The 24,184-nt window shown below is 43.5% G+C and overlaps 1 protein-coding gene across 3 annotated transcripts in view; it reads right to left on the bottom strand.

Annotated features, from left to right (window-relative positions):
• Positions 1-24,184, bottom strand: part of KIF6 (kinesin family member 6) — a 388,869-nt gene that overhangs the window by 162,008 nt on the left and 202,677 nt on the right. For all 3 annotated transcript variants that reach the window (XM_070456501.1, XM_070456503.1, XM_070456504.1), the window contains exons 11-13: positions 19,842-19,947; positions 18,844-18,982; positions 13,932-14,147 (exon numbers count right to left, since the gene is read on the bottom strand). In XM_070456501.1, coding sequence (XP_070312602.1) covers positions 13,932-14,147; positions 18,844-18,982; positions 19,842-19,947 — 461 coding nt within the window. The remainder of the gene's footprint in view (positions 1-13,931; positions 14,148-18,843; positions 18,983-19,841; positions 19,948-24,184) is intronic.

Genomic DNA, 24,184 nt, shown 5'->3' with positions numbered 1-24,184 from the left:
TTCTCATGTCATATCCATGGATTATAAAATACTGAGGTTACATATCTCACTGAGTTTTACAGTAACATAGGAAAATGATTAAGCAACATAGGATGTGAAATATGAAATATTATGCTATAGTCTTATAAAAAGAATATGCCATTAGGTGACCACTAACATGAATTTCTACTGAAAGAAAAAGATACCAGAAAAAGCCTGGGTGGTGTTCACACCTCAATTAGACCGCTGTTTGGAGATGAGGCCTGAAGGGTGAGCTAGTGGCTACATGATACTTCTTGGAAGTACCACTGTCTAAACCCATTAAACTCTTATAGAACAGACTTGTGGACTCTGGGAGAAGGCGAGGGTGGGATGTTTCAAGAGAACAGCATTGAAACATGTATATTATCTAGGGTGAAACAGAGCACCAGCCCAGGTTGAGTGCATGAGACAAGTGCTCGGGCCTGGTGCACTGGGAAGACCCAGAGGGATCGGGTGGAGAGGGAGGTGGGAGGGGGGACCGGGATGGGGAATACATGTAAATCCATGGCTAATTCATTTCAATGTATGACAAAAACTACTGTAATGATGTAAAGTAATTAGCCTCCAACTAATAAAAATAAATGGAAAAAAAAAATAAACTCTTGTGAGTGAAGTCACTCATATGCTGCAAAATGTCACTCAAACCATCCAAATGGTAAATGTTGAGCTTCTAAAGAAATTAAAGTCTTAAGCAGAGAGATCTTTAAATACATCTCAACAGCACAGTTGGAAAAAACTCAGGGTGGCCTCGAGTATTCTCATCATGCAGTGAAGATGGAGATACTACAGAGTTATGTTATTATCTTTTTGTTGTATCTGTCAACTTGGCAAAGGCATATGACATTATGTACAGAACTGAGCTTTGGAATCTTTTAAGTCTGGATACCTTGAGAAGTTCTTCTGATTGTATGGTTGGTGAAGTAAGAGTGGAGGGTATCTCAGGGGAAGAAAGTAGCATATATAATAGTTCTGTTTTGACTTGTCAGCTTGAGGAAACTAGGTTCAGGTTCTTTCTGGGCACCTGAAAAGCTTCCAGTGGAACAGGTTACATTACTAATGAATGTAGTGGTTACACAACATATTTCTGAAAATAACCGCATACAGATGGCTGGGCTCTAGAAACTCAGTCGCAACAAGATATGGCCATGGTGCCATGATATCAGCCACACCGTGAGCCAGTTGTGGCCACTGACAACAGATCTGAAGAATAAATAGCTGAATACACTAGTATCAGATGAACTCAACAGGCAGCAAAAGATGTGCATGGATAATAATACTCCAAACAATGTTCTATGGAACATGAACATCCAGTGAGATGTGGACAAGCATTTAAGGCAAAAGTTTGAGAAATACGATGTACTATAGCACCTCTCTCCTCCTCCTAGGTTCAGAAACCAGGAATTCCACAAGCCTGGGAGTAAACAGAAAGGAAGAAGTACAGAAAGCTGCAGTATATGGTGCTCATATGACATGAAGATCAGCTCCATCTCCTCCCCCACCCCCCCCACCCCCAAATAAAACCAGCCCTGCAGCCATCGTAATGAGCCCACAGAGACCTCCCTATTCCCCTCCTGGGGCAGATCCTTTAAGGCTACCCATGATTCCTGCCACCAAGGAAACATCACGACAAAGGAAAGGGCCACGGGTAATATTGTCAGATAAAATGCAGGATTTCCCTGTTAAATCTGAATTCAGATAAATAATGAATAACTTTTAGTATAAGTAGGTCCCAAATATTGAATGGGACCTACTTAAACTGAAAACAAAATCTGTTGTTTGTAGAAAACTCAAATGTAACGGATTGTCCTCGATTTTACTTCTGTTATCCCAGCCAGAAGGTACACAACCCTCTTCTATCATTTGTAGAAGGTGCTGAACACAATACGACTTTATGAGGCTCCAGATGTACAGAAAAGAGCTGGCTGTAGGAGCCCCCGGAAATTTCTGTTCACCAAAACGAAGTAGAAAACCAGAAGCAGAGAATTTAACAGATTCATGGAAGCACAGCATTAACCAATGCCGCACAATAAGAGGAGGGGGGACAGATCAGCCTGAAATGCAGCAGGAAGGCGTGAGGCAGTGCTGCTGAACGATGCTTTCTGGAGGACAGACGAGACGAGGCAGAGAAATAGGTGACAGGTGAGAAAAAGTGTTACGTCGCCGAGTTGTGTCCCACTCTTTGCAACCCATGGACTGTAGCCCACCAGCCTCCTCTATTCATGGAATTCTCTAGGCAAGAATACTGGAGTGGGTTGCCATGCCCTTTTCCACGGGATCTTCCTGACCCAGGGATTGAACCCTGGTCTCCTTCATTGCGGGCAGGTTCTTTACTGTCTGAACCACCAGGGAAGCCCAAAAGGTGACGAAGCACTTTTCAAACAATGTCTGGGATTCTAGTCAAAAAACAAACAACACACGTGTGCAGTGCAGAAAGGCTTGTTGCTTCCGAGGTGGGCTTTCTGTCACACCTACACCCGACTCAACATCCACTGAATACAGTAACTATGAGGGACATAATCATACACAGGAAATCTAGCTGAACCTCACTGTAGTAGTAGGAGCAGAATGCTAAATTCTGGCCCGGCTGTCAGAGCAACTGATAGATGTTTTATAAAGATCACGTCTTATGCGCCAAACAAAGTCAGGGTCCATCTATCATGTTTGCAAAAATACATTCCCTACCGAACGCACTGACAGAAACCATTTTTATCTTTGTTGGTATAAATCCCAGAACATCAGTTTTGAGAAAGGAAGTGCTGGTGGAATTCTCGAGCTCCAGGGTGAAGCAGACACTGCAGCTTTGTGTGATTATTGTCTCTCGTCGCGAGATGAAGTCTGATTCTGTTATGGCCATGGGGAACGAACAGTTAAAACCGTCGGACAGGAGGACTTAAGGATTCTCAGTGCTGAGCCTGGCCCTAGTCACACAGACCAGAGAAAGAAGCTCCTTGAGTCCCTTCTGTTTCTCTTGCTTTCGTGTTTCTGTGTTACCTCCAGGGGGGGCTCTGAGGAGGCCTCTGAACAGTGAAGACATAGTTGGGAGCTTACACTTTAGGAAATACAAATGTATAAATATCTGGCTTAGGAACAACCCGTATCTATAAACCCATAAAACCACTACCACTGACGCAAGAGCAGCCTCTAGGCCGGTGCCCCCTCCCTAGGAGGGTTGCTGCTGCTGCTGCTGCTAGAACCCAGCCGGATTCTCCCCAGAGATGAGCCTGCAGGACCATTACCTGCTGCTTCCCTCAAGGAGGGGGCAACTCTACCCCAGGGGGATCTCCCAACTCCTCCCCACGTTTTTCCATGCTGTATCTATGTCCCAAACTCCACAGAGGCTGGGGATTCCCTGGGGGTGGAACATTCTAGAAGTCAGCTGATCTTTCGCCCAACCCCCATTCCAACACATTCATCCAAGGAGAGTTTGTTTCAAAGAGAATTCTCAGAAGAACCAGTAAGAGACTGGCCTCAAGGATAATCGATCTTACCATGACTTTTATCCCTGCCATCTTCGCTTGCCCACAAAATGCAGGCCCCTCCAGGCAGCTGTCACCTCGCTCGTGATCCCTGACTCCCTTGCTCTTCCTCTGCTCCCCCGCCCCTCCCTCCTTCCACCGCGGGGCTCCTGGAGAATCTGTCCTAAACTGCTCTCTGGACCCCATGTCCCACTGTTGACTAAACTCTCTCTCACCCTTGACATCTTCACAAAGCACCCCTGTGGCTCTTTCTAATCACTGAAATCTGACTCTCCCGGCAAGGACACTGCCTGCTCTGGAGCCCTCTCCAAGGACGTTCATTCTGCAGTGTAGACACCAGAAGGGCCAGAGGCAGAGTTGGCTTTCTTCTGACTCCTCGAAACAGGTCGCCAGCCCAGGCTGGATGCATGAGACAAGTGCCGGGGCTGGTGCACTGGGAAGACCCAGAGGGATCGGGTGGAGAGGGAGGCGGGAGTGGGGATCGGGATGGGGAATACATGGAAATCCATGGCTAATTCATGTCAATGTATGGCAAAAACCACTACAATATTGTAAAGTAATTAGCCTCCAACTAATAAAAACAAATGGAAAAAAAAACAACAAAAACAAACAACAAAAAAAAGATAACATTTCAAAATTACTGTTTTTTTATTTGTTTTAAACACCAAAGCCAAATATTTTCTTCCTTTGAAATCTGTATTATTTGGTTCTGCTACCCACTCTCTATGATGGTATAACTTAAGGCTACTCAGTATATATATGTGGGTGTGTGTGTGTGTGTGTGTGTGTGTGTGTGTGTAGGCAGATAGGACCAATAGTAGACAAACCAGCCAGCTAACCCAAGCTGACTTAAACTCCTGGCTCACAGTTTTCCTTTCTGCCCCATTTTCTGCCAATATCCAGAATGACTTCAACACCCACAAAGAAACTCCACTTAACAACCCTAGCTTCAAAATTCCTTAACCTGCAGTGACCTGTGTGACCACGTCCATCTCACTTCCTCACCTCCTACTCTTCAATCTGGTACTGAGAGCTTTCTGCCTCCTTACTCTTTGAAATTGCTTTGGCAAAGGTCACTGCTCACTTCGCGTCCACTCCAGTGGACTCTCTCTAGTTCTCATCTTACTTGACCACACTGTAATATCCAGCACAGTCAGTCACATCCATTCCCCTTAGAACTCTATCTCTAGCTGGGTTTTGAGGTCTCCCTCTCCTGACTGTCTTGCCTGTCAAGTTCTCCCTTTCTGGCTCTTCTGCCTCTCTACGCCATCAACACTGGGGCTCCTAAGTGTTCCACTTTTGGTCCTTTACTACCCATCTCATTGTGTGACCTTCTCCACTTTCATGGCTAGAGATCAATCACAGATCCACATCTCTAATTAACCCCTCACCTTGAGCACTAACGCTGTGTATGTGCTGACACTTCCATCTTATACCCAATCTCAGCGTTTCTGTAATTTGACTCAGAAACTCACCCTCCAAACCTGCTTCTCTTCATGTTCACTGCCTTGGTTAAATGGCACCATATTTAGTCAGAAACTGGGGAGAAATCCTAGACTTTTCATCTCACCCCCACACTGATCAATCACAAATCCATTCTCCTTCTAGATACTGCAAACACTTTTCTCATCTTTTCAGTCTCCACTGTGGCTGGTTTGATTCAAACCCTTTTAATTTCCTACCTCAATAGCTACTACCACATCCTATCTACTTTCCCCTCAGTTTCCAACTTACTTAGCACACTGCTATCAGTGATCTTTCTTTAACAGAAATCTGGCCACATTACTCTCATATTAAAAAGACATTATGGTTACCCATTGCCAACACAATAAAGTTCTGAATTTGGAAGCAAGGCTTTTAAGCTTCTCATGAGCTGATCTCTCTCCAGCTTTATTTCTTGCTTAATACTTCCTATCCACACAAATCCTAAAATCCACCCAAATCAAATGCTTGCAATGTCACTAACATACCATATGTTCCACACCTCTATGCACTTGCTTGAGAAACTTCCTGGTCCTCAATGCTCTGTCCTTCTCCCCCTGTACCCTCAGCCCCCATTCATTCTTCCAGACGTAAATGTGATTACTCTTTGAACACCTTATTCCAGTCCTGCCTGTTCCACATCGGTTTCCTAAACCTGCCCAGGAAGGGCTGGCCTACCTCTTCCATGTCCCATGATAGTGTATGTGCATATCCACCGTGAGCCCTCTTCTAGACTGTACACCCTCCCACAGGCACTGTGTCTAATTCACCTTCTAATCTCTAACGCTGAGCGCTGTCTGGTTCACTGCTTCAGTTCAATGAGCATGTATTGTTGCTGTTGTTCAGTCACTAAATCATGTCCACCTCTTTGTGACCCCATGGACTGCAGCACACCAGGCTTCCCTGTCCTTCGCCATCTCCCAGAGTTTGCTCAGACTCATGCCCATTGAGTCAGTGGTGCCATCCAACCATCTCATCCTCTGTCGCCCCCTTCTCCCTTTGCTTTCAATCTTTCCCAGCATCTGAGTCTTTTCCAATGAGTCAGCTTATCACATCAAGTGCCCAAAGTACTGGAGCTTCAACTTCAGCATCAGTCCTTCCAATGAATATTCAGGGTTGATTTCCTTTAGGATTGACTGGTTTGATCTCCTTGCAGCCCAAGGGACTCTCAAGAGTCTTCTCCAGAACCACAATTCGAAAGCATCTGCTCTTTGGTGCTCAGCCTTCTTTATGGTCCAACTCTCATATCTGTACATGACCAGTGGAAAAACCATAGCTTTGACTATACGGACCTTTGTCGGCAAAGTAACGTTTCTGCTTTTAATGTGCTGCCTAGGTTTGTCATAACTTTCCTTCCAAGGAGCAAGTATCTTTTAAATTTCATGGCTGCAGTCACCATCCACAGTGATTTTGAAGCCCAAGAAAACAAAATCTGTCACTGCTTCCACTTTTTGCCCTTATTGTTGCCATGAAATGATGAAGCCACAAGCCATGATCTTAGCTTTTTGAATGTTGAGTTTCAAGCCAGCTTTTTCACATGTATTTAATAAATTTAATGAACATGTACTTAATGAATGAATAGAGGCTGCTACTCCTGCAGCTAAGAATAATCCTTCAGTCTTCCCCTGAGCTCTGTAGCAGAAAGTCTCATATTCTCCACATTATCTCGAATAACACACTATTTCATGTGTTCTAGGGAGTAAATAAATATATAACTGGTGGGAGATTAATGTTTTATTGCCAAGGCCTGGGCAAGACTCTGCATGTGTGTGCACATGTGCTGGTGTGTGTGAGAGAGGGAGAGACAGGAAGACAGACAGACAGAGAAGACCTCTATTCCCCCGCTGGCAGAGTGAAGGGGCTGTGTTCTTGGCGTCCCAAGCAGAATACATTTTGTCACGGAAACAATGCTAAAAATAGTGATTAGATTATATGATTCCTTTATTTTCAGCTTTATGGGTCATATTGCTATTGAGTTACATCATGGGCTATAAAGTTATATAATTCAGCTAAATTAAGGACTATACTTCAGATATCCTATAAAACTTACGACTTGTGGTGGATACTGTGATGTCCCACCCAGCTACTCCTTCAAGAACAAAGGACTTATTCCTCTAGTTGTTAGGAGCACCTCAGTGGAAAGCCCTCACATTTCAACCCTATTTGGGGATTTTTCTCAGCTGAAAAAAAAAACTGCCTCATTTAAAGCCACACCTCCTTTCAGGAGCAACCCATATCCAATGATCACCACGTGGGTAGAAAGGCCCTGCCCTGCTGCCTCAGCTTGGGGATGACTCTGAAAGGCCCACTCAGCAACAGAGCCCCTCCTCAGGCAGCTGAGGCCTTTGCTGGGGTTGCATCAAAGCCCAGCTTCTCCCTACATCAATCCTGGATGTCCTTCCTCCAACTTCCAAGGGTGGTGGTCCCTGGGACCTTTCCTAATAAATGTCTAGCTCTGTCTTCCAGGAAACTCAACCTACCCATACATGGGAAAACAAAATCTGAGCTCAGAATAATCAAGTGAAAAATTAAGTTTTGAATGCAGTGTTTAATAAGACGGAAATTACTTGTGTTCTGACACAACTTTCATATTTATCCTTTATCCTAGAGCCAAAAGACAGAGTTCCTGTGCCCAGGACACTCCCTAACTTCTCTGTTGCACAGAGAGTGAGTCTCTGTGGACAGCTGGTCTCCCGTAGGTGTCTGGTTAGGGCAGTGGAGTGCCTTCTCCCAGGAATTTTTGAAAGAAGGTTTGAGGATATCCTTCCTACCTGAAGAAATTATTTGCTTCCGCAGGCAGTACCCAACCTACTTACGGACATAAGAGAAATACACTCTTTCACTCTAAAAGCTTCAGGGCAAGTTGAGGAAAATAGCATTGTCCCAGAAAATGATGTCTCCTATGACCAGATGGGATTTTCCATCTGGGGGAGGGTGTTGGCCTGCATTTTATCTGTTTTATCTTGGTGATTCTAGAATAATACTCATTTATACTGATGAAAGCAAACACACAAACAAACAATGCAATACTCTGTCTGGCTGTATCTTCCTTTGAGCCAGAGGAGAGCAAATTCAAGGAACTGCCTCAAGGTTTGCATCAGCCCTTCGGAGGTACCAACTCCCCATCCTCCTACATGTGCCTCTGGCTGCAACTTCAGTGCTAGGAGAACTCTGAAAGCTGAGAAGAGGGAGGACAGAGCTGTCCTTTATGCCAAGAAGGGCTGTCGTGGCAAGTTCTTCAGCTCCTCTCTGTTTCCATCACTCCTTCATCAGACTATTATGCTAGCTTCCAAACTGTTTACTCAAGTCTCCCGGTGCCTCATTTCCAATACATCCTAAAGATTTCTTCCAGGAAAACCACCCAGAGCACAATGATCACCATGCCCCCCTCTGCTTTGGTGATTCCCTTGCAACTGAAAGCAGGAAATTCCCTGGTGAGGTATTTATGTGTTTTCATAACATGGGCCTACTTATTCAATAAATAATAGTTAGAAATTAAAATAATATGAAAACATATAATATTAAAAGAAGTTCTCAACTATTCCTCTACCCCTCCCAGAAGTAATCATCCTAACGATTTCCCAATCATTTTTCTACCCTATTTATTCTGATTTCCTATACCTCTTGCTAGAAACAAGACAACGGGTCCCAAATGGAGTCATTTATGCTAAACCCCACATCACCAAAGGAAGCTTTAACTTAATTACAGTTTTGGCTCCTCCAGAAGTGGAGTCTTAAACCAGTCAATCAAGAATCTACCTGACACAAACTTCCCTGGTGGTCCAGTGGCTAAGACTCTGCACTCCCAATGCAGAAGACCTGAGTTTGATCCCCGGTGAGGGAGCTAGATGCCACATGTCGCAACCAGGAGTTTGCATGCCATAACTAAAGATCCCACGTGCTGCAACCAAGACTTGGAGAAGTCAAATAAATAAACAAATGAAAAAAAAATTGCCCGACAGACCCCTCTTGTGCCTGAAAGGAAAGTGACCTAGATATAACTAACCTGCCTTTTGCCAGTAGTTTTACTTGCTTGTTCCCATTCCTGTCTGCCTGCAAAAGTCTTTCATTTTGTACAGCTCCTCAGAGCTCCTTACTGTCTGCTAGACTGGATGCTGCTTGATTCACAAATTGTTGCATAAAGACAATAAGATTTTTAAAATATGCTCAGTTGAAGTTTTTTCTAAAAAAACCAAACTCCAAGACAGCAGTTAAACAGATATTCCTGCAACTTTACTTGCTTTTGTTTTCAAGCCTTTGTTCACATTAATTTTTAAACCTGGAATGTGAGACAAAGTTCTTCCATTCATCGTTGAATATCCAAACTTTTAAGTCCTAACTTCCAGGTCACTTGCTCCATAATGTTTTTGCTGATCTATTTATTGAAACTCTTCCCTTCTCTTTTGAATTCCTGAAGTAGCATTTCTTGTACTTACTGCTTACAGCGCTTGTTATTTTATCCTCTGCTCTTTCCCCATTGCCCAAAAGATTTCTCAGTTCCCCTCCGTCCTCCCTCAACAGGTACCCTGGGCCCTTCATGTGTCTATGAAGGACTCAACAAATTCTCCATGAGTAAGAGAAAAAGAGTTTGGAGTCTCCAGAGCTGCCCTGATAGCTTCGATGGTAAAGAATCCATCTGCAGTGCAGGAGACGTGGGTTTGATCCCTGGGTCAGGAAGATCCCCTGGAGAAGGGAAAGGCTACCCACTCCAGCATTCTTGTTTGGAGAATTCCACGGACAGAGGAGCCTGGTGGGCTACAGTTCATGGGGTCTCAAAGAGTTAGATGTGACTGAGCAAGTAACTCTTTGTTTTTTTTTTAGATGCCAATGACATCACCGGTGATGAGTGGGTTCTGTTAGCATCTCAAATCATTAAAGGAAGTGGTGAGTCCTGAGGGGCTTCTGGGATGTTGACTGGTTCCAGGTGACTATTTGGAAGAATAGTTGGAGAACTGAATCAGAAAAAAAAAAAAAAAAACCCACAACAAAACAACAACAAAAATTCAAACTATAATATTCCTTCTGTTTTAAAGAGAACAATATGAATGGCTCTTTGCAAACTGTGGAGTTGAACAACCCCTCTCATTATTCCAATGAAAGTGAAACAGACATTTAACCTCCAAAACAACAAAAGACTCTGGAAGCCCTAACCTCCCTCTGTCTTGGTGGGCGGCTCATGCAGGGATGGGGGGTGCTCTCTGGTGAACCATGAATTGGGTTTCATTTTCTTTTCACACAAGGAATTTGAAAGAAGTCGTTTTCAGCATAAAGTAGCAGATGAATGGGAAAAGGGGGAGGGTTGCCAAAGGAGAAACAGTTTCACAACAGTCTCAGAGTGGAAGATGGTCAGATTTACTTGCTTTCTGCATTAAGACAGGGATGGTTAATAGCATCTGACAACACCTACATGAGGCAGTAATACTTTCCATCTAAACAACATGCTTATTAAATTTTTGTATTTGTTTTAGTTTACACAAGCCTCTCATATATAAAATAGTGCATGAATAAAAGCCCAATCAGTGCCCAGGATTTTAAATATCACAACAAACTACCCCATTACCTGTTACTTTGAGGCATCTGATCCATCCAAGCAGTTTTCATCCTAATTGTAGTTTTGCCAAAAAATAAAACCATTAATCTCTCCTCCAAATGGTTAGATCATTATCAACCCATTTGTGAGCCTATTCCTATTTAAAGTCATTGTGAGAACTATATCCGACAGTTAAAACAACTTGAAAACCCTTTCAACTCTAAGGCTTTTCTCCAAAACTGCTTTACCTCCTTTGTACTTGGACTTTGCAAACAATTTCCATTATTTTTTCAGTGATTTTATATTCAAGTGAATGTAATTCATCCTCCAAACAAAACTACAGGCTGTCTTGATAGCAATATCAAGGGATAAAAGAGTTACTGAAAAAAACTGGCTATAATTATGAGTTGGGAGAGAGATTATGCGATGCTGCGGGGAAGAAGAATTATGAGAAGGGAGATGGTGTGGGCAAGAAAAAATAGAAACAGAGAAGGTCTGGCACATGGTGAGGGGCAGGGTTGTGATACTGGAGGCCACTAGTGCGCAGGCATGATGGTGTGTGTCTTCAGAAAAGGCCAAGGAAGAGAGTTGCTTCCATCATGAGCAAGTGATTCTAACTCAGGAACTGATGGTGACCTTTCATGGCCAGTGCCATGTTCTTGCAGCCAACAATGCCAGATGTTGCCAGGCCAGGGGAGGCACTGCTCTCCACCTCTGTGAAGAGCCTCACCAGCCACCCAGAGACCTGGGGACCAATCATCACACTTACCCCCCATAACCACCCTTACACCTTGTTAACAAGCCCTGCGCCTCCTGGAGTGTTTCTGATACTCCACCTGTCTCATCCTCCCCATCCTCTGGCTGGGACTCCTGGACTACAACAGCTTCCTAAAGGGTCTGGTCCTGTGTCCTCCTCTGCCAATCTGTCTGCCCAGCATGCTGCTGAACCTGCCCTCCCAGGCTCTCACTCCCCAGAGCCCACCACTCCTGGCCTTTCCGATTCGTAAAATGCTCCTTTCCACCACAGAGGCAGTGGAAGCCGTTCAAGTGATTCCTTCTGCTTACAGGGTTCCTCCCAGCCACACCCCGCCCTCATGCCCACTTTGCATCTTCCTGGTCTTAACTTGAGGGGATTCTCCCTGCTGGGTGTCCTCTCAGTCATATAGAAGCGCACTTTGAAATTAACTGTTCGAGACTCTCTTCTCTGTCAGTCTGTAAGTGCTTCGAGGTCAGGCGCTGCTGGGCCATGCATGTCCCTGTCTGTAATACGGGGGTAAAACAACAACTTAACAGAGTGAGGATTAGATGAGTTCACTCAGGCAGCGAACTTAACTAGTACCTGATACATGTAAGGACTACGTAAGCTTTGTATCTGAGTCATTTAGTGGTGTCCAACTCCTTGAGACCCCATGAACTGTAGCCCACCAGGCTCCCCTGTCCATGGAGTTCTCCAGGCAAGAATACTGGAATGGTTTGCCATTCCCTTCTCCAGGGGATCTTCCCAACCCAACGACTGAACCTGGGTCTCCTGCATTGCAGGCAGATTTTACCCTCTGAGCCATCAGGGAAGCCCACGGAAGCTTTAGCCATATGACAGTAATTGACACAGTAATTAGAACAAAACATGTACTCAATAAATATATGTCGAATAAAGAAATGAAAAAAATGACGGTTGAACTAATGAATTCAGGAGTCCAGAGGGCCTTCTTTTTTCCAACTAGCTGTTACCCATAAGACAGTATAGAAATGCCATATGGAGAACAATCACAGAGAAAAATGATTGCTTGTCCCTGTCTACTGACACCATGATCAATGGTAAAAAAAAAAAATAGCATCTTTGTTTCCTGGGATTTGAACTTATCCTACTGTGTTGCTAAAGAAATATTCACAACAAGGAGATCTGGAATGAATGAAGAGATAAAGGGATATGACATCACCAAATACACTCCAGGCTTCTCAGTCTTGTCTCTATGAGCTAAAACGTGTGCTCCTTGATGAGCACCATACTCTTTAGTTATTTCCAAGCTAGATGCATAAGAAAACTATGCATGTCCAGTTGTTCATCCCAACAAATGTTTACACAGAAAATTTCAGCCTAAGTTGCAAAAGGGAAGCTCTTTATCCCTTTGTTCTAGAACATTCCATACTTCAGATTCCTCAATGTCTTCACAAGAAAGGCATTGGTCAACTATACATCATGGGCTGCTGGTCTAATAGAAAGAGAAGCGTATAACACCAGCCTGGACTTGCAGCATGGTTCTGTGGCTTTTGTAGTGATGGAGCGTGCAAGCTCAGTCGCTTCAGTCGTGTCCGACTCTTTGTGACCCTGTGGACTGTAGCCTGCTAGGCTCCTCTGTCCATGGGGATTCGTCAAGCAAGAATACTAGAATGGGTTGCCATTTCCTACTCCAGAGGATCATTCTCTCCCAGGGATAGAATCCCCCATTTCTTAGGTCTCCTGCATTGGCAGGCAGGTTCTTTACCACTAGCACCACCTGGGAAGTTCGCCGTAGTGGTGGTACCAACACACTTATCAAAAACTACACCTGGGCAAGGCGTGCCTTGGAGTGAGTCCAATCCTGACAAATCCTGTTATCTGACAAAATTGTGTGTGTTTACTGTCCTTTAAGGAAGACTGTGATCATATCCTAAAATAAGTTTGCTGCAGAGAGCTCATTTAGATTTATAAATAAACACTGTTTCATCACATTAGTGGTGATTCTTCTTTCCCTCCTGTATTGGAGGAAGTTTTCTGTTCTTTTCTCTGAAGTTGACTTTTCTACTGCTGCCCTGAGCCCTTTATTTCAGCCTCTGGGACAGTCCATGCTTTTTCAGTTTAGTCATCAGTTTTAGAAACTGGCATTTAAGAGATCTGATAATAATAAAAATGAATTCTGACAGATAAGTTGTTAGAGCCTTTGTCCTTGCACATTTAAAACTAAAGGATGCTACACTGAATTCCATTATGGAGAATGAATTTTTTTTTTTTTCAGAATGGAAATAATGGCAACAGTGCTAAAGAATCCACATGCCAATGAAAGAGATGCAGATTCGATCTCTGGGTCAAGAATATGCCCTGGAGGAAGAAATGGCAACCCACTTCAGTATTCTTACCTGGAAAGTTCCATGGACAGAGGAGCCTGGTGGGCTAGTCTGTGGGGTTGCAAAGAGTCAGACACAACTGAACTGAGCACATACTTTACTTGGGGTTTTCTGTTATTGCTACTGCAGCTGCTTCTACTACAACTTCCAGACTTTAAGAAATGTTGGTAACATTAAAAACAGGTCATATTTATGATGATTAATATAATAAAGATTATAATAATTTACATGTTTATTTTTTATATGGAGGTATAATTTGACAGCCTATATTTTTAAATTTATAATTATAGAATCTGTGTGTATAAATAAGTATAACTGACCTGTTTTTCTGTGGAGCAAACTGGATCTGTATGGAGAAGTGCTGGAGTCTAGGGCCTGAGTGGAAGCTGACAGTGGCAATGTCTTTGGACCGTCCGGGTTCCCAGGTGGGAAGGGGGAGCTCTGGCCGTGTCTCAGTTCACTTCTGTCCATGCTGGAGAGGTGGAGAGCGTCCTGAGCTTTCTTCTTCTCCTTCTTTAACATATTTACCAAAATATCTAAAATTTGACTTAAGGATTTAGTCATTCATGATGGATTAGAATAATCAAAACACTTATTTTCAAGTGAGATTGATAGTTTCAACAACACTTGCTATGGTCATGTGACAAAGACAGACGGAAGAAAGACTTCACCTTTCTGAGGTCCTTGATACAGAGATGGACAGTGTGGGAGGATGCTGGCCTTTCAATAGGGCACCATTATCATTACATGAAAAATGAGCTAGCCTAAAGGTCTTTAAAATCTTTGAGTTCAAACTAATCTGGGCTTAAAGCTTTCATGAAAGCGTTTGTAAAAAGGAAAACGAACCTTGGGTAGACAATGGAGCTGTCTCCGTAAACAAGACTTGAATGCAGGAAGTGGCTCTGGAATCAGCAGGACCAGGAGCAGGGAGAACACAGAGCCCGCCCAGCAGGCAGCTCAGTGGAGTCAGCTCTGGTGTCAGACCACCTCCACGTCCAACTCATGCTCATTCATTGTACCTTCAAACAGGGGCTTTAAGCCACCTTTTTTAAAGTCTCTAATTTTGGGTCTCTCTAATTTCACTAAAAGAGGTGAATTATTAGTAAAGATGTGCATGCTAAGCAACTTCAGTCATGTCCAACCCTTTGCGACCCCATGGACTGTAGCCCGCCAGACTCCTCTGTCCATGGGATTCTCCAGGCAGGAATACCAGAGTGGGTTGCCATGCCCTCCTCCAGGGGATCTTTCTGACTCAGGGATTGAACCTGTATCTCTTATGTCTCCTGCACTGGGGGGCAAGTTCTTCACCACTAGCACCACCTGGGAAGCCCCATTAGTAAAGATATATCATTTTAAATTAGAACTTTTGTGGGCCATATGGATCTGTTAGGAGCACTGATGATGAGTGATAAAGTCACTCCATTCTACCCTCCATTGTTCTTTCAAGTTCGAGTTGTCGAGACGTCTAGGGGGTTCTGAGGAGAAAACTCTCCCTTTGGAGAATCTCATAAGTCTCTCTGCGTGTGCACTGAGATGAATCCAAGCCCTCACCAGCCCTGCGGGTGGCTTCATTCAAACAGGAGTCTGAGGAAACACAAAGATGGTGTAGGAAAGAAGACGGCTACACAGAAGCGGGGGGAGGCATCCAGGCACACTCATTCTTGGGCAGGGAACATGGAGAGCGCTTGACCTCCATTTTCCTCTTCAGCTTTGACCTCGGCTTTTTGTGATTTCTGGAGGCATGGCTTTTCTCTTACAAGCCCTGACACAGCCTCTGTTCTTCACCTCAAACAAGCTTGTATTTACCAAAGGTGTTCACAGCTTTGGTGGTGTCTAGGAATTGGGTCTGCCTCGCTCCCCATCCCTCTGTGTGGGGTGATGAGCGAGACCATCACGCACTTTCACTGTTTCATGCTTGGCCATGGCCATGTCCTTCCTTCACTCAGTAAGCGACACTCCTTGGAGCTTGCGTTGGGTGCCAGGAAGCGCTGTGTTCTAGGCACAGAGATAGAAAGATTCAGGGGCAGACTGGCTTTTTGCCCTCATGAAGCAGATGTCTACTGGAGAAAGCTGGATCTCTCTCACACACACAGACACACACACACAGACACACACACACACACGAGGGTAGAAGTGCCAGATTGCTTATTTTTTAAAAAGGTCAAGAGTGACCGAGTGGCCGCTTTCTACTGGGTGCTCAAGAAAGGTTCAAACCTCAAGAAAGGCTTTTTAGAAAATGACATTTAAGCTGAGATCTGAATGACAAGAAGAACCAGACATAGGGAGGGTGTCAAAGCAGAGGAAGCGGTGAGTGCTGAAACCCGAAGGAGAAATGGGCTGGGCAGTGGTTCACAACAGAGGCTATTTCACCACCCACGGGACACTTGGCCATGTCTGGAGATATTTCTGGGTTGTTTTTGGACTTTCCTTCTGCAGGGGGGTTGGGGATGCTCCTGGTGGCCAGTGGGTAGAGGACTGCTCAGGATAGTTCCGACGGCGGCACAGCTGAGGTTAAGAAGTCGGGTGTTATAAATTGGGACAGAAAGGCACCATGCCCACAGCCAAACGTGCACGGGGCAGGGGCAGAAGGCACGAAGCAGGGGCTGGGTGGGTGCAAGATTACATGGGGCCTCTTCATCTGGAGGAAGAAGCGTGATTGCTACTCTTAAGTGTAACGGGAACCTGCTGGAAGGATTGAACCAGAGAAATGCGGTGTTCTGATGGGCATTCACAAAGACCACAACAGAGGCTCATCTTGCTGCCTCCCTTCTCTCCGGTTCCCTTTGTCTGGCCCTGCTTCCAGCTCCCACTTCATTTGGGCCTCTGTTCCTGCCAAGTGCAGCCCTGGGGACCAAATGTCACCCTGTTAAGTGTTTTGTGAAGAGATGCCTGAACTTTATGCAAGCTGATAATGCCACTGAAATGACACCGTTTTCACTCCCTTTCCACGAAGAGCATTCCAGGCTGCGTACTGTCTTTCTGTTTGCAGGACAATCTTCTGCTGAGCTCTAGCAGGATCACTTTTCCTCCTATTTTAAGCCATATCTTTCTCACTCCTCCTGTCACTATCCTGGCCTTCCTGGTTCTACCCAAAAAGATAATGAAAATCGTCTCCAACATGACTGTGAGGCACTATGAAACGTCAGGAGCCTTTCTTGGTCATTAGCCCTTGATAAATGTCAGCTCTGTGATGAGCATGTCTAAGCTGCTCTCCTTCCTTCTTCTGAGTCTGCCCATTGTCTGTGGGTCATTCTCTCCACGGTGCAGCGCTCTGCAGCACAAGCCAGGCGGCATCTCACCAGCTCTGCTCGGCTCTGAGACGCTGGCGAGAGGCAGTGTTGTCAGCGATGACGGATGAAGAGCTAGGGCATCCATCTGGGTGTGAACTTCCAAGTTCAGTGCTCTTTTCACCAAGCCTCCTACACACTCTCCTTGCAAATAAGAGTCTCAGAGGGCGAGGACCCGGCTGGAGTTGTTCACGGTCAGGAAAGAATCTAGCACAGCCCTGCGTGGACAGCAGTACCTGGATTTACCAGTGAAGAAATGATGTATGTTTCTCTCTCACTCCCACTGTAAAATAAACATATGTGAACAAGCCTAGGCTGTTCCCTCTCTGTCATATCTCATTTCATCCCTCCCATATGCACAGACATTCATAAGCCCAGAAGGGGATTAAGGAGTTGGTAGGAGTATTTAGGGGAGATGATCCTGAACTAGGATCAAGGCCAGGAAAAGAAGCAGAGCTCAGACTGGGGCTGGGGCCAGGACTGAGGTCTCGGCTGGGACCATCTCTGGAGATGGATAGGGTAGGAGAGAGGAAAAGGAATGTAAGGGCGACAACATTGTGGGCAGCACTCAGAGACAAGGGCTTGTGTGGGAGTTCAATTCACAGTCAGATCTACTGTTACTGGCCCGATAATAAAGCAGCTCGAACTCACTTGAATCAGACACATGGGGTCTGCTAACACTCAACTAAAATTAGAGGCTGAAGTTAATCAGGCAGAGTGCCTACCTCCTATTTGGTTTGGTTTTACCTCTTTATTACTGGATTTCCTTCATGTAAGCTATTTTTTATGAATTTTGCACAATAGCTAAAGCTAAAATACCTTTTAGCAATTTTTGAGAAGTGAACAAAAATATTTGCTCATAAAGAACTGACTGAAATCATTTCTTATGCATGTTTAAAGCCTGCAAATGTAATGAAAATGCCAAATCTTTTGCAAGAAGCTTGGATGATAAAATAAGAAACAATACTGAAGAAATACTGGGGATACCTGAGGTCTAACCATCCATTAGGGGCTCTTTAGAGGTAACCACCTCATCTGTGGGCTTTCCAGGTGGCGCTAGTGGTAAAGAACCCCTTTGCCAATGCAGGAGATGTAAGAGACACAGGTTTGATCCCTGGGTCAGGAAGATCCCCTGGAGGGGACAATGGCAACCTACTTCAGTATTTTTGCCTGGAGAATCCCATGGGCAGAGGAGCCTGGTGGGCTACAGTCCATCTGGTCACAGAGAGTCGACTTAGCACGCATGCATGCACCTCATCTGGAAGAGAGGCAGTTCCCATGTGCTGTTACCATTTCAGTCCCCAATATACGCTGTCTCCTAGAGACGTAAGAATTCTATCCTTAACACTCATCTACACTCACTTCCAAATTTGGGAACATTTGTAAGTGAAACTCAAAGCAGTAGATCTGGCTTTTTAAATAAAAAGTTACATTTAAATCAATCTCTGCTCTTTATAAGCTAAATACCATTTGTCATTTCTCGGCCATCATTCGAGTTTCACCCACACAGAGGCCACAAATTCTGGGCCATGGTGAGGCTGTGGTCAGCCCGGTGTCCGGCCAGCTAGCTAAAGATAACCAGCTAGCTTACTGGGTCAGGACTAAAACAGGAAGAGCACTGTAGAGTAGTCAAAAATATATTAAAAATTTTTTAATGTGGAGAGAAAGAAAACCCAAACTTTTCAATAAACTGAAATGTCTCCCATAATGGTAAGATATCTAGCTAAAAGCAAGGTTATTATTTTTTCTTCTTTTATGGCAACTCTGTTTTTCACTAGTTGCGACAACATGTTTGGTGAAGGGATATTTTACTTCTAAATGGAAAGAAACAACGTGAGCTAGAAGCTGGGTGGGGAGCTGGGTGATGTGGCTAGGGGAAGATAGCTAAGGGTTTCCTGGTCCAAGCCCATAGAAGAAGAGTCTCTAATCTCTGCAGAAAGGATACTGATTTCATTGTCCCTCTGCTGCAGAATATCACGTAGCTTTTTATACTCTTCCTCTTTCAATGGTTCTTGGCAGTTCTGATCTTTGTTTTCAGAGGGGGCTGTGCTCTGTCTGTGGATCTTCTTGTCATGCAGTAGTTTCTGTAAGATGAAACAAGAGCTTAGCATCCATACCTCTATTCCCAGTGTCTTTGTGTCTCTGATTCTTTTCTCCTTTACCAGTGCCTTGCACACATTAGGTATTCCCCTCTGACGCCTTGCCTTGCAATGCAGTTGCCTTTGCGGCAATGTGTCTTCTCCCCGCTACCTGTCTTCTTTCCGTCCTCCTTCATCATACCCCTCCCCCTTATCTTGTCTTTCCCTCCCTAACATGGGGAATTCCTGCTCAAACACTGTCTTCTCTTGAACTTCTTTTGCTTTCTCTATAACCTCATACCACTAACTCACACTTTAAAAAAAAAATGTTCATGTATTATAATTATTCTTTACATATCTGTCTCCTCTGTGACTTACTTAGTCAACTTTGCCTTCTCCATGCCTAGTCCAGAACAGACTCACACAAATATCTATTATCTTAATGAAGTATGCTAAACTACAAGTCAGGCAGACACAGAGGTTAATGATATTCACACTGTGTCATTATGAAAGCAAAACCTAAGACCAAAGCTGCTGAAGAAAAATGAAGGACACAATTCTTTTGACATTGCTCGAAAATAAGTGGATTTTAAACATGAAACTATTTTGTGTAGAAGGTAGAGAGATTCCTGGCCAAAGCTTTAGAAGTCCAAGGTCTGAGCTTATCCATTGGAAAGTAAGATACAACCTCTGAAGAAATTCAGTGATCATCTGTTTGAACCATCTCAGTGGTTCAAAGACCATACTGTTCTGGAAATGGGAAGCTGGCTCCTCAACCTTTCAAGAGCAGGTCAACTAGAAAGGCTTTATTGCAGTTTGAACACAGCAGACAATGGCTTCTACTAGTGGAAATGTTTAAATTTACCTTTAAATAATGGAAACAGTGATGAATTTTACGCATATCAGCGCCAACCTCTAGTTTACTCTCTGGATCCTGGTCTTCCAAAAAGGATGTTATTAGTTTTTCCAGCCTAAAAATACATAATGTATGAGAATCAACTACAAGCTTGAAACTTTAGAAATTCTAGTGGCATTACTTTGTTAGTTAACATTTGAAGTACAGGATATTGTTCTCACTTCCTTGTGAAAATACAGTTATCTGATTTGACTATAAACATTAACGGGGAAGAAACAAATTGGCAAAGTGAAGTCTGGAAATGATGCAATTATTTGACTAATTTCCAGTGGACTTTCACATGCAGATTTCAATTCAAGAATCATTTGATTTCTACAAGATATGCATTCTAGCCAAGCTTTCTGTGCCCTTATGCCTAACTGCAACACTGCTAAAGTAATGAAAAAAAAATTTTTTATTAGTTTCATTAAAAATTCCTGCTGCTCAGTCTGAGCTGGGACCTTAGTGGTGCCCCAAACCCTTAGACTCACTCCTGGTTGACATACAGTATTCACAGTGGCTCTTCCAAATCCTCCCACAGCCCCCAGCCGGCCACCTTGCTTTCCTCTCCATCAGTAATGCAGCTTCTCACTAGACTGAGAAGTCAAGGTTGTTTCAAGTGGGCCCCTTCAGCTACCTTTACCTCCACCTGCCAGTGTCTCTGTCTCACCTCTCAGGCCCTCTTCCTTCTGATTTTGGATAATATCCTTCCTCCTTCTCATGGCCAACCTCTCCCCAGACTCTCTTCAGGCTCCTAGCAGGCTTACCTGATTAGCTACCTCCTTAGTACCTCTTCATACTGATCTTTCCCTTCTCTTTACAATGATTTTCATGCTAGTCCTATTCTAAAACAAATAAAAAATAGAAAACAAACATCTGCCTTTGGAGGGAACATCCAGGCCACCCCAGGAAGTTTAGTTTGTGGCTTATAGTGTCCACACTACATTCTAGGGTCTGCATGGCATCTTTGCTTCCCTGTTAGTTTATGAGCATCCTGGGGCAATTCTTGACTCTTAATTCTTCCTTGTGTTCCCTCTCCCTGATCCTGTAATCTAGAGCATCAGCATAGAATCAATGGAATGATTCCTTCTATGTTGAGATAAGACTCTTGATAAGGAAGGTGTAAGAATGGCAATCACTATCTGTGATGCTCACTATCATTATATGGCAGCAGTCTATCTTTCTCACATTGTTTTGAAAATATCTGCTTACTTTCAGCATCATTTTGAACAGAACACACTTCCTTTCCACTAGTACTACCAGCCTACTCAAATAAGATGTAATGATTTCCTTCAGACAGCAGAGAATGAGATGGTTAGATAGCATCACTGACTCAATGGACATGAATCTGAGCAAACTCTGAGAGACAGTGAAGGACAGGGAGGTCTGGCATGCTGCAGTCCATGGGGTCAACCAAGAGTCGGATACGACTTCGCAGCTGAACGACAACAAGCAGCTTTGGATGTCATTCTTATGTCTTCCTACAATCTGCGACAACGTGACAGTTGTTGCTTCCCAATTTGCACTGTAATTTTTAAGGAGTATCTTTGGGTGGAGGGGTACTTATTTGCACCATTTGCTGATTGACATAATCTTACTTTGTAGCAGGCTTCAAACTGTCAGAGACATAGAGATATTAGTTCCTGATACAAAATGTGTTTATGCTTTTATGTGAAATATTATAAAAATAGATATTTATGGAAAGAATTCCAAACAACACAGATGTGAATAAATTGAAAAGTAAACACTCCACTCTTCTCCCTCCCTTGCCACCATTCTCATCTTTATTGACTCTCAATACTTTGGGGAATCCATGGTTAGCAGCGGAAATACAATCTTCTAGTTCTTAATGAAGCAGCTACCTATAGCCTTATGTGCATTTGTAGACTTCATTTGTTTATACAAAAATGAGATCACACTCTGAATAGAGTTCTGTATCATTATTTTTCTAAACAATTTATCAGAAATAATATTCCATGCCAGTACATATATAATAGAACTATTTCATTTTTAATGGCTATGTAATATTGTATAGTGTGTGTCCTGAGCCTCTCATGATAGACACTGAGGCAACATATTCATAATTGCTACTTTCTTCTATCACTCATGAGGAGACCTGAATGCACAATTGCCAATTAACCAAGTTTCAAAACGTAGCAATGCATATCCATTTGTATTGGCCCTGAATACTTAGCAAAAATTCTGAAACTCTGAAAATTATCATTAGTTCTAGAATTTACCACAATAGTAAATAGAATTTACTATCCTCTGGGGTATAAGTGTTTTTTGGTTTCCAGTGTCCCTAAAATTTCAAACAGCCAATATTAGACTGGAAGCAGTGGCTAGTAAATTCTTCTGCCTTGCTTTTTCTTTCGAAAATAATTTCTCCTGTATAGTATGATCATGAAGTAAATATTCTAGGAAACACTCCATTAAGCGGGACTGAAGTGGGTTATAAGTTCACAAGAAAGCACTGTAAGATTGTACAGGCCTGCTGATTAGCTGAGTTAACTCACAGATCACTCTGTGTCCCTGGACTTTGGTTGTTACATCAAGACTCTTGTCTTGCACAATAAGAGTTTAGGATACAAGGAAGACCAGGAATCCAAAGAAATGGTGAAGAACTTCTGCCTAAATGAGAGAAGAGGATTGCTTCACCCCTCCTGAGACTTGATTAGTTGGATATAAAAGTAAGAATGAAGATCAGGTCTTTTGACGTGCAATTTTTTTCCCTTAGTACTTGACACAACAGAGCCTCTTCAGATAAGAAAAAAATGCCTGGTCTTCCCTTCATCCATTAAATGATTTATTGTTGAATTAATTTTCTTATCAGCCAAGGACTTGGCCTAACAATTAAAATGCAGAAAAATGCCTATTCAGATGTTTCTGATGTACTCCTCTCATAGTTAAGAGTGAACGATTGACCCTAAATTCCCTGCATTTTCCTATCTCCCAAAATAGTTCCTAAGTTCATACCTAGTCACTGCTCCCACTGGGGGTCTCCCAGCTGCCAGAACCCTGCTGGCCAGTGAAGAACTGTCTGCAGGAAAGCTCTCCCAAGAGGTCAAGTGAGTATGATAAGTCTGTTCTTTAGGATAAGCCCAAGTAAACAAGAAATTTTACTTGTTCTCTGTCGCTAGGAAAAAAAGAAGTAAAAGAATCCTATTGGAGAAGTAAAACTAAATGCATGCCGTTCAGTTAGAGTTCATATGGACAAGAAAGATGGTAGATAATCTATATGCCTGAACACTAAGCCTGGCTGGTAGGTGACTGGAGGATATTAGTGATGATACTTGTTTCCACCAAACTGATTGTTGATGAGACAGCGCTGACAGCCTGTAGCTTAGATCAGCAATTCTATTGTACTATAAATTTTGAGCCCTGGCCATATCACAAGCTGTCGTTGCTTAGTTGCTAAGTCATGTCCGACTCTTTTGTGACCACACTGACTGTAGCCCGCCCGGCTCCTCTGTCCATGGGATTTCCCAGGCAGGAATACTGGAGTGGATTGCCATTTCCTTCTCCAGGGGATCTTCCAGACCCAGGAATCAAATTCAGGTCTCCTGCATCGGCAGCATGGTTCTTTACCACTGAGCCTCCTGGGAAGCCCATGGCCACACCAAAGAATTGACCATGATTTCTAACGCAAGCTTTATCCCCTCAAGACCACTGGACTACTTCTGTTTTCGCTCCCAACCTTTCTTGCCAAAAAAATAAAGATTTATCTACAGTCATAAGTTTGTGGAAATTTAGGTTTAGTAGTGTGACTAGAAAGAGAAAACCAGTTACTTATCACCAACAATAGCTGGTATTACTTGGGCAAGCACTAAATGCTAGCTACTGGCCCGTGCCCTTTGAATACAACATTTCCTTAATCTGCACAACAGCTAGATGGGCTGAATACTATTATTGTCCTCATATCATAAGCAAAGCACCTGAAGTACAGAGAGGTTATATGTCTTGCCCAAGGTCATACAGCTAGCAGCCCGCAGAGCTGGAATTCAAACTAGGGGAGGCTGACTTCAGAATTCAAGTTTTAAACACTGTGCTTACCATCCTACATTTAGTTACTACATTTATTTAAACATCATGCTGGGCAATGTATTTCTAAAGGGCAATGCCATACCATTTAGAATTTTTTGAAAAGGTAAATAGTCAAATAGACAAGAGGGAAATAACTGAGTTGCACTTGCTTAGCTCTTAATAAGGTCACTGACTGGCATGCTTTATAACAGCAAACGAAGTTGGGAAAGAATCAGAATGCCCACATTAGGAAGTTAAATAAATTATGGCATAATTGTTTACACTGTTAG

Source organism: Odocoileus virginianus, chromosome 27, assembly GCF_023699985.2.
Source record: "Odocoileus virginianus isolate 20LAN1187 ecotype Illinois chromosome 27, Ovbor_1.2, whole genome shotgun sequence".
NCBI lineage: Eukaryota > Metazoa > Chordata > Mammalia > Artiodactyla > Cervidae > Odocoileus > Odocoileus virginianus.
The sequence above is the reverse complement of the archived record's forward strand: the minus strand, read 5'-3'. Positions and strand labels throughout refer to the sequence as shown.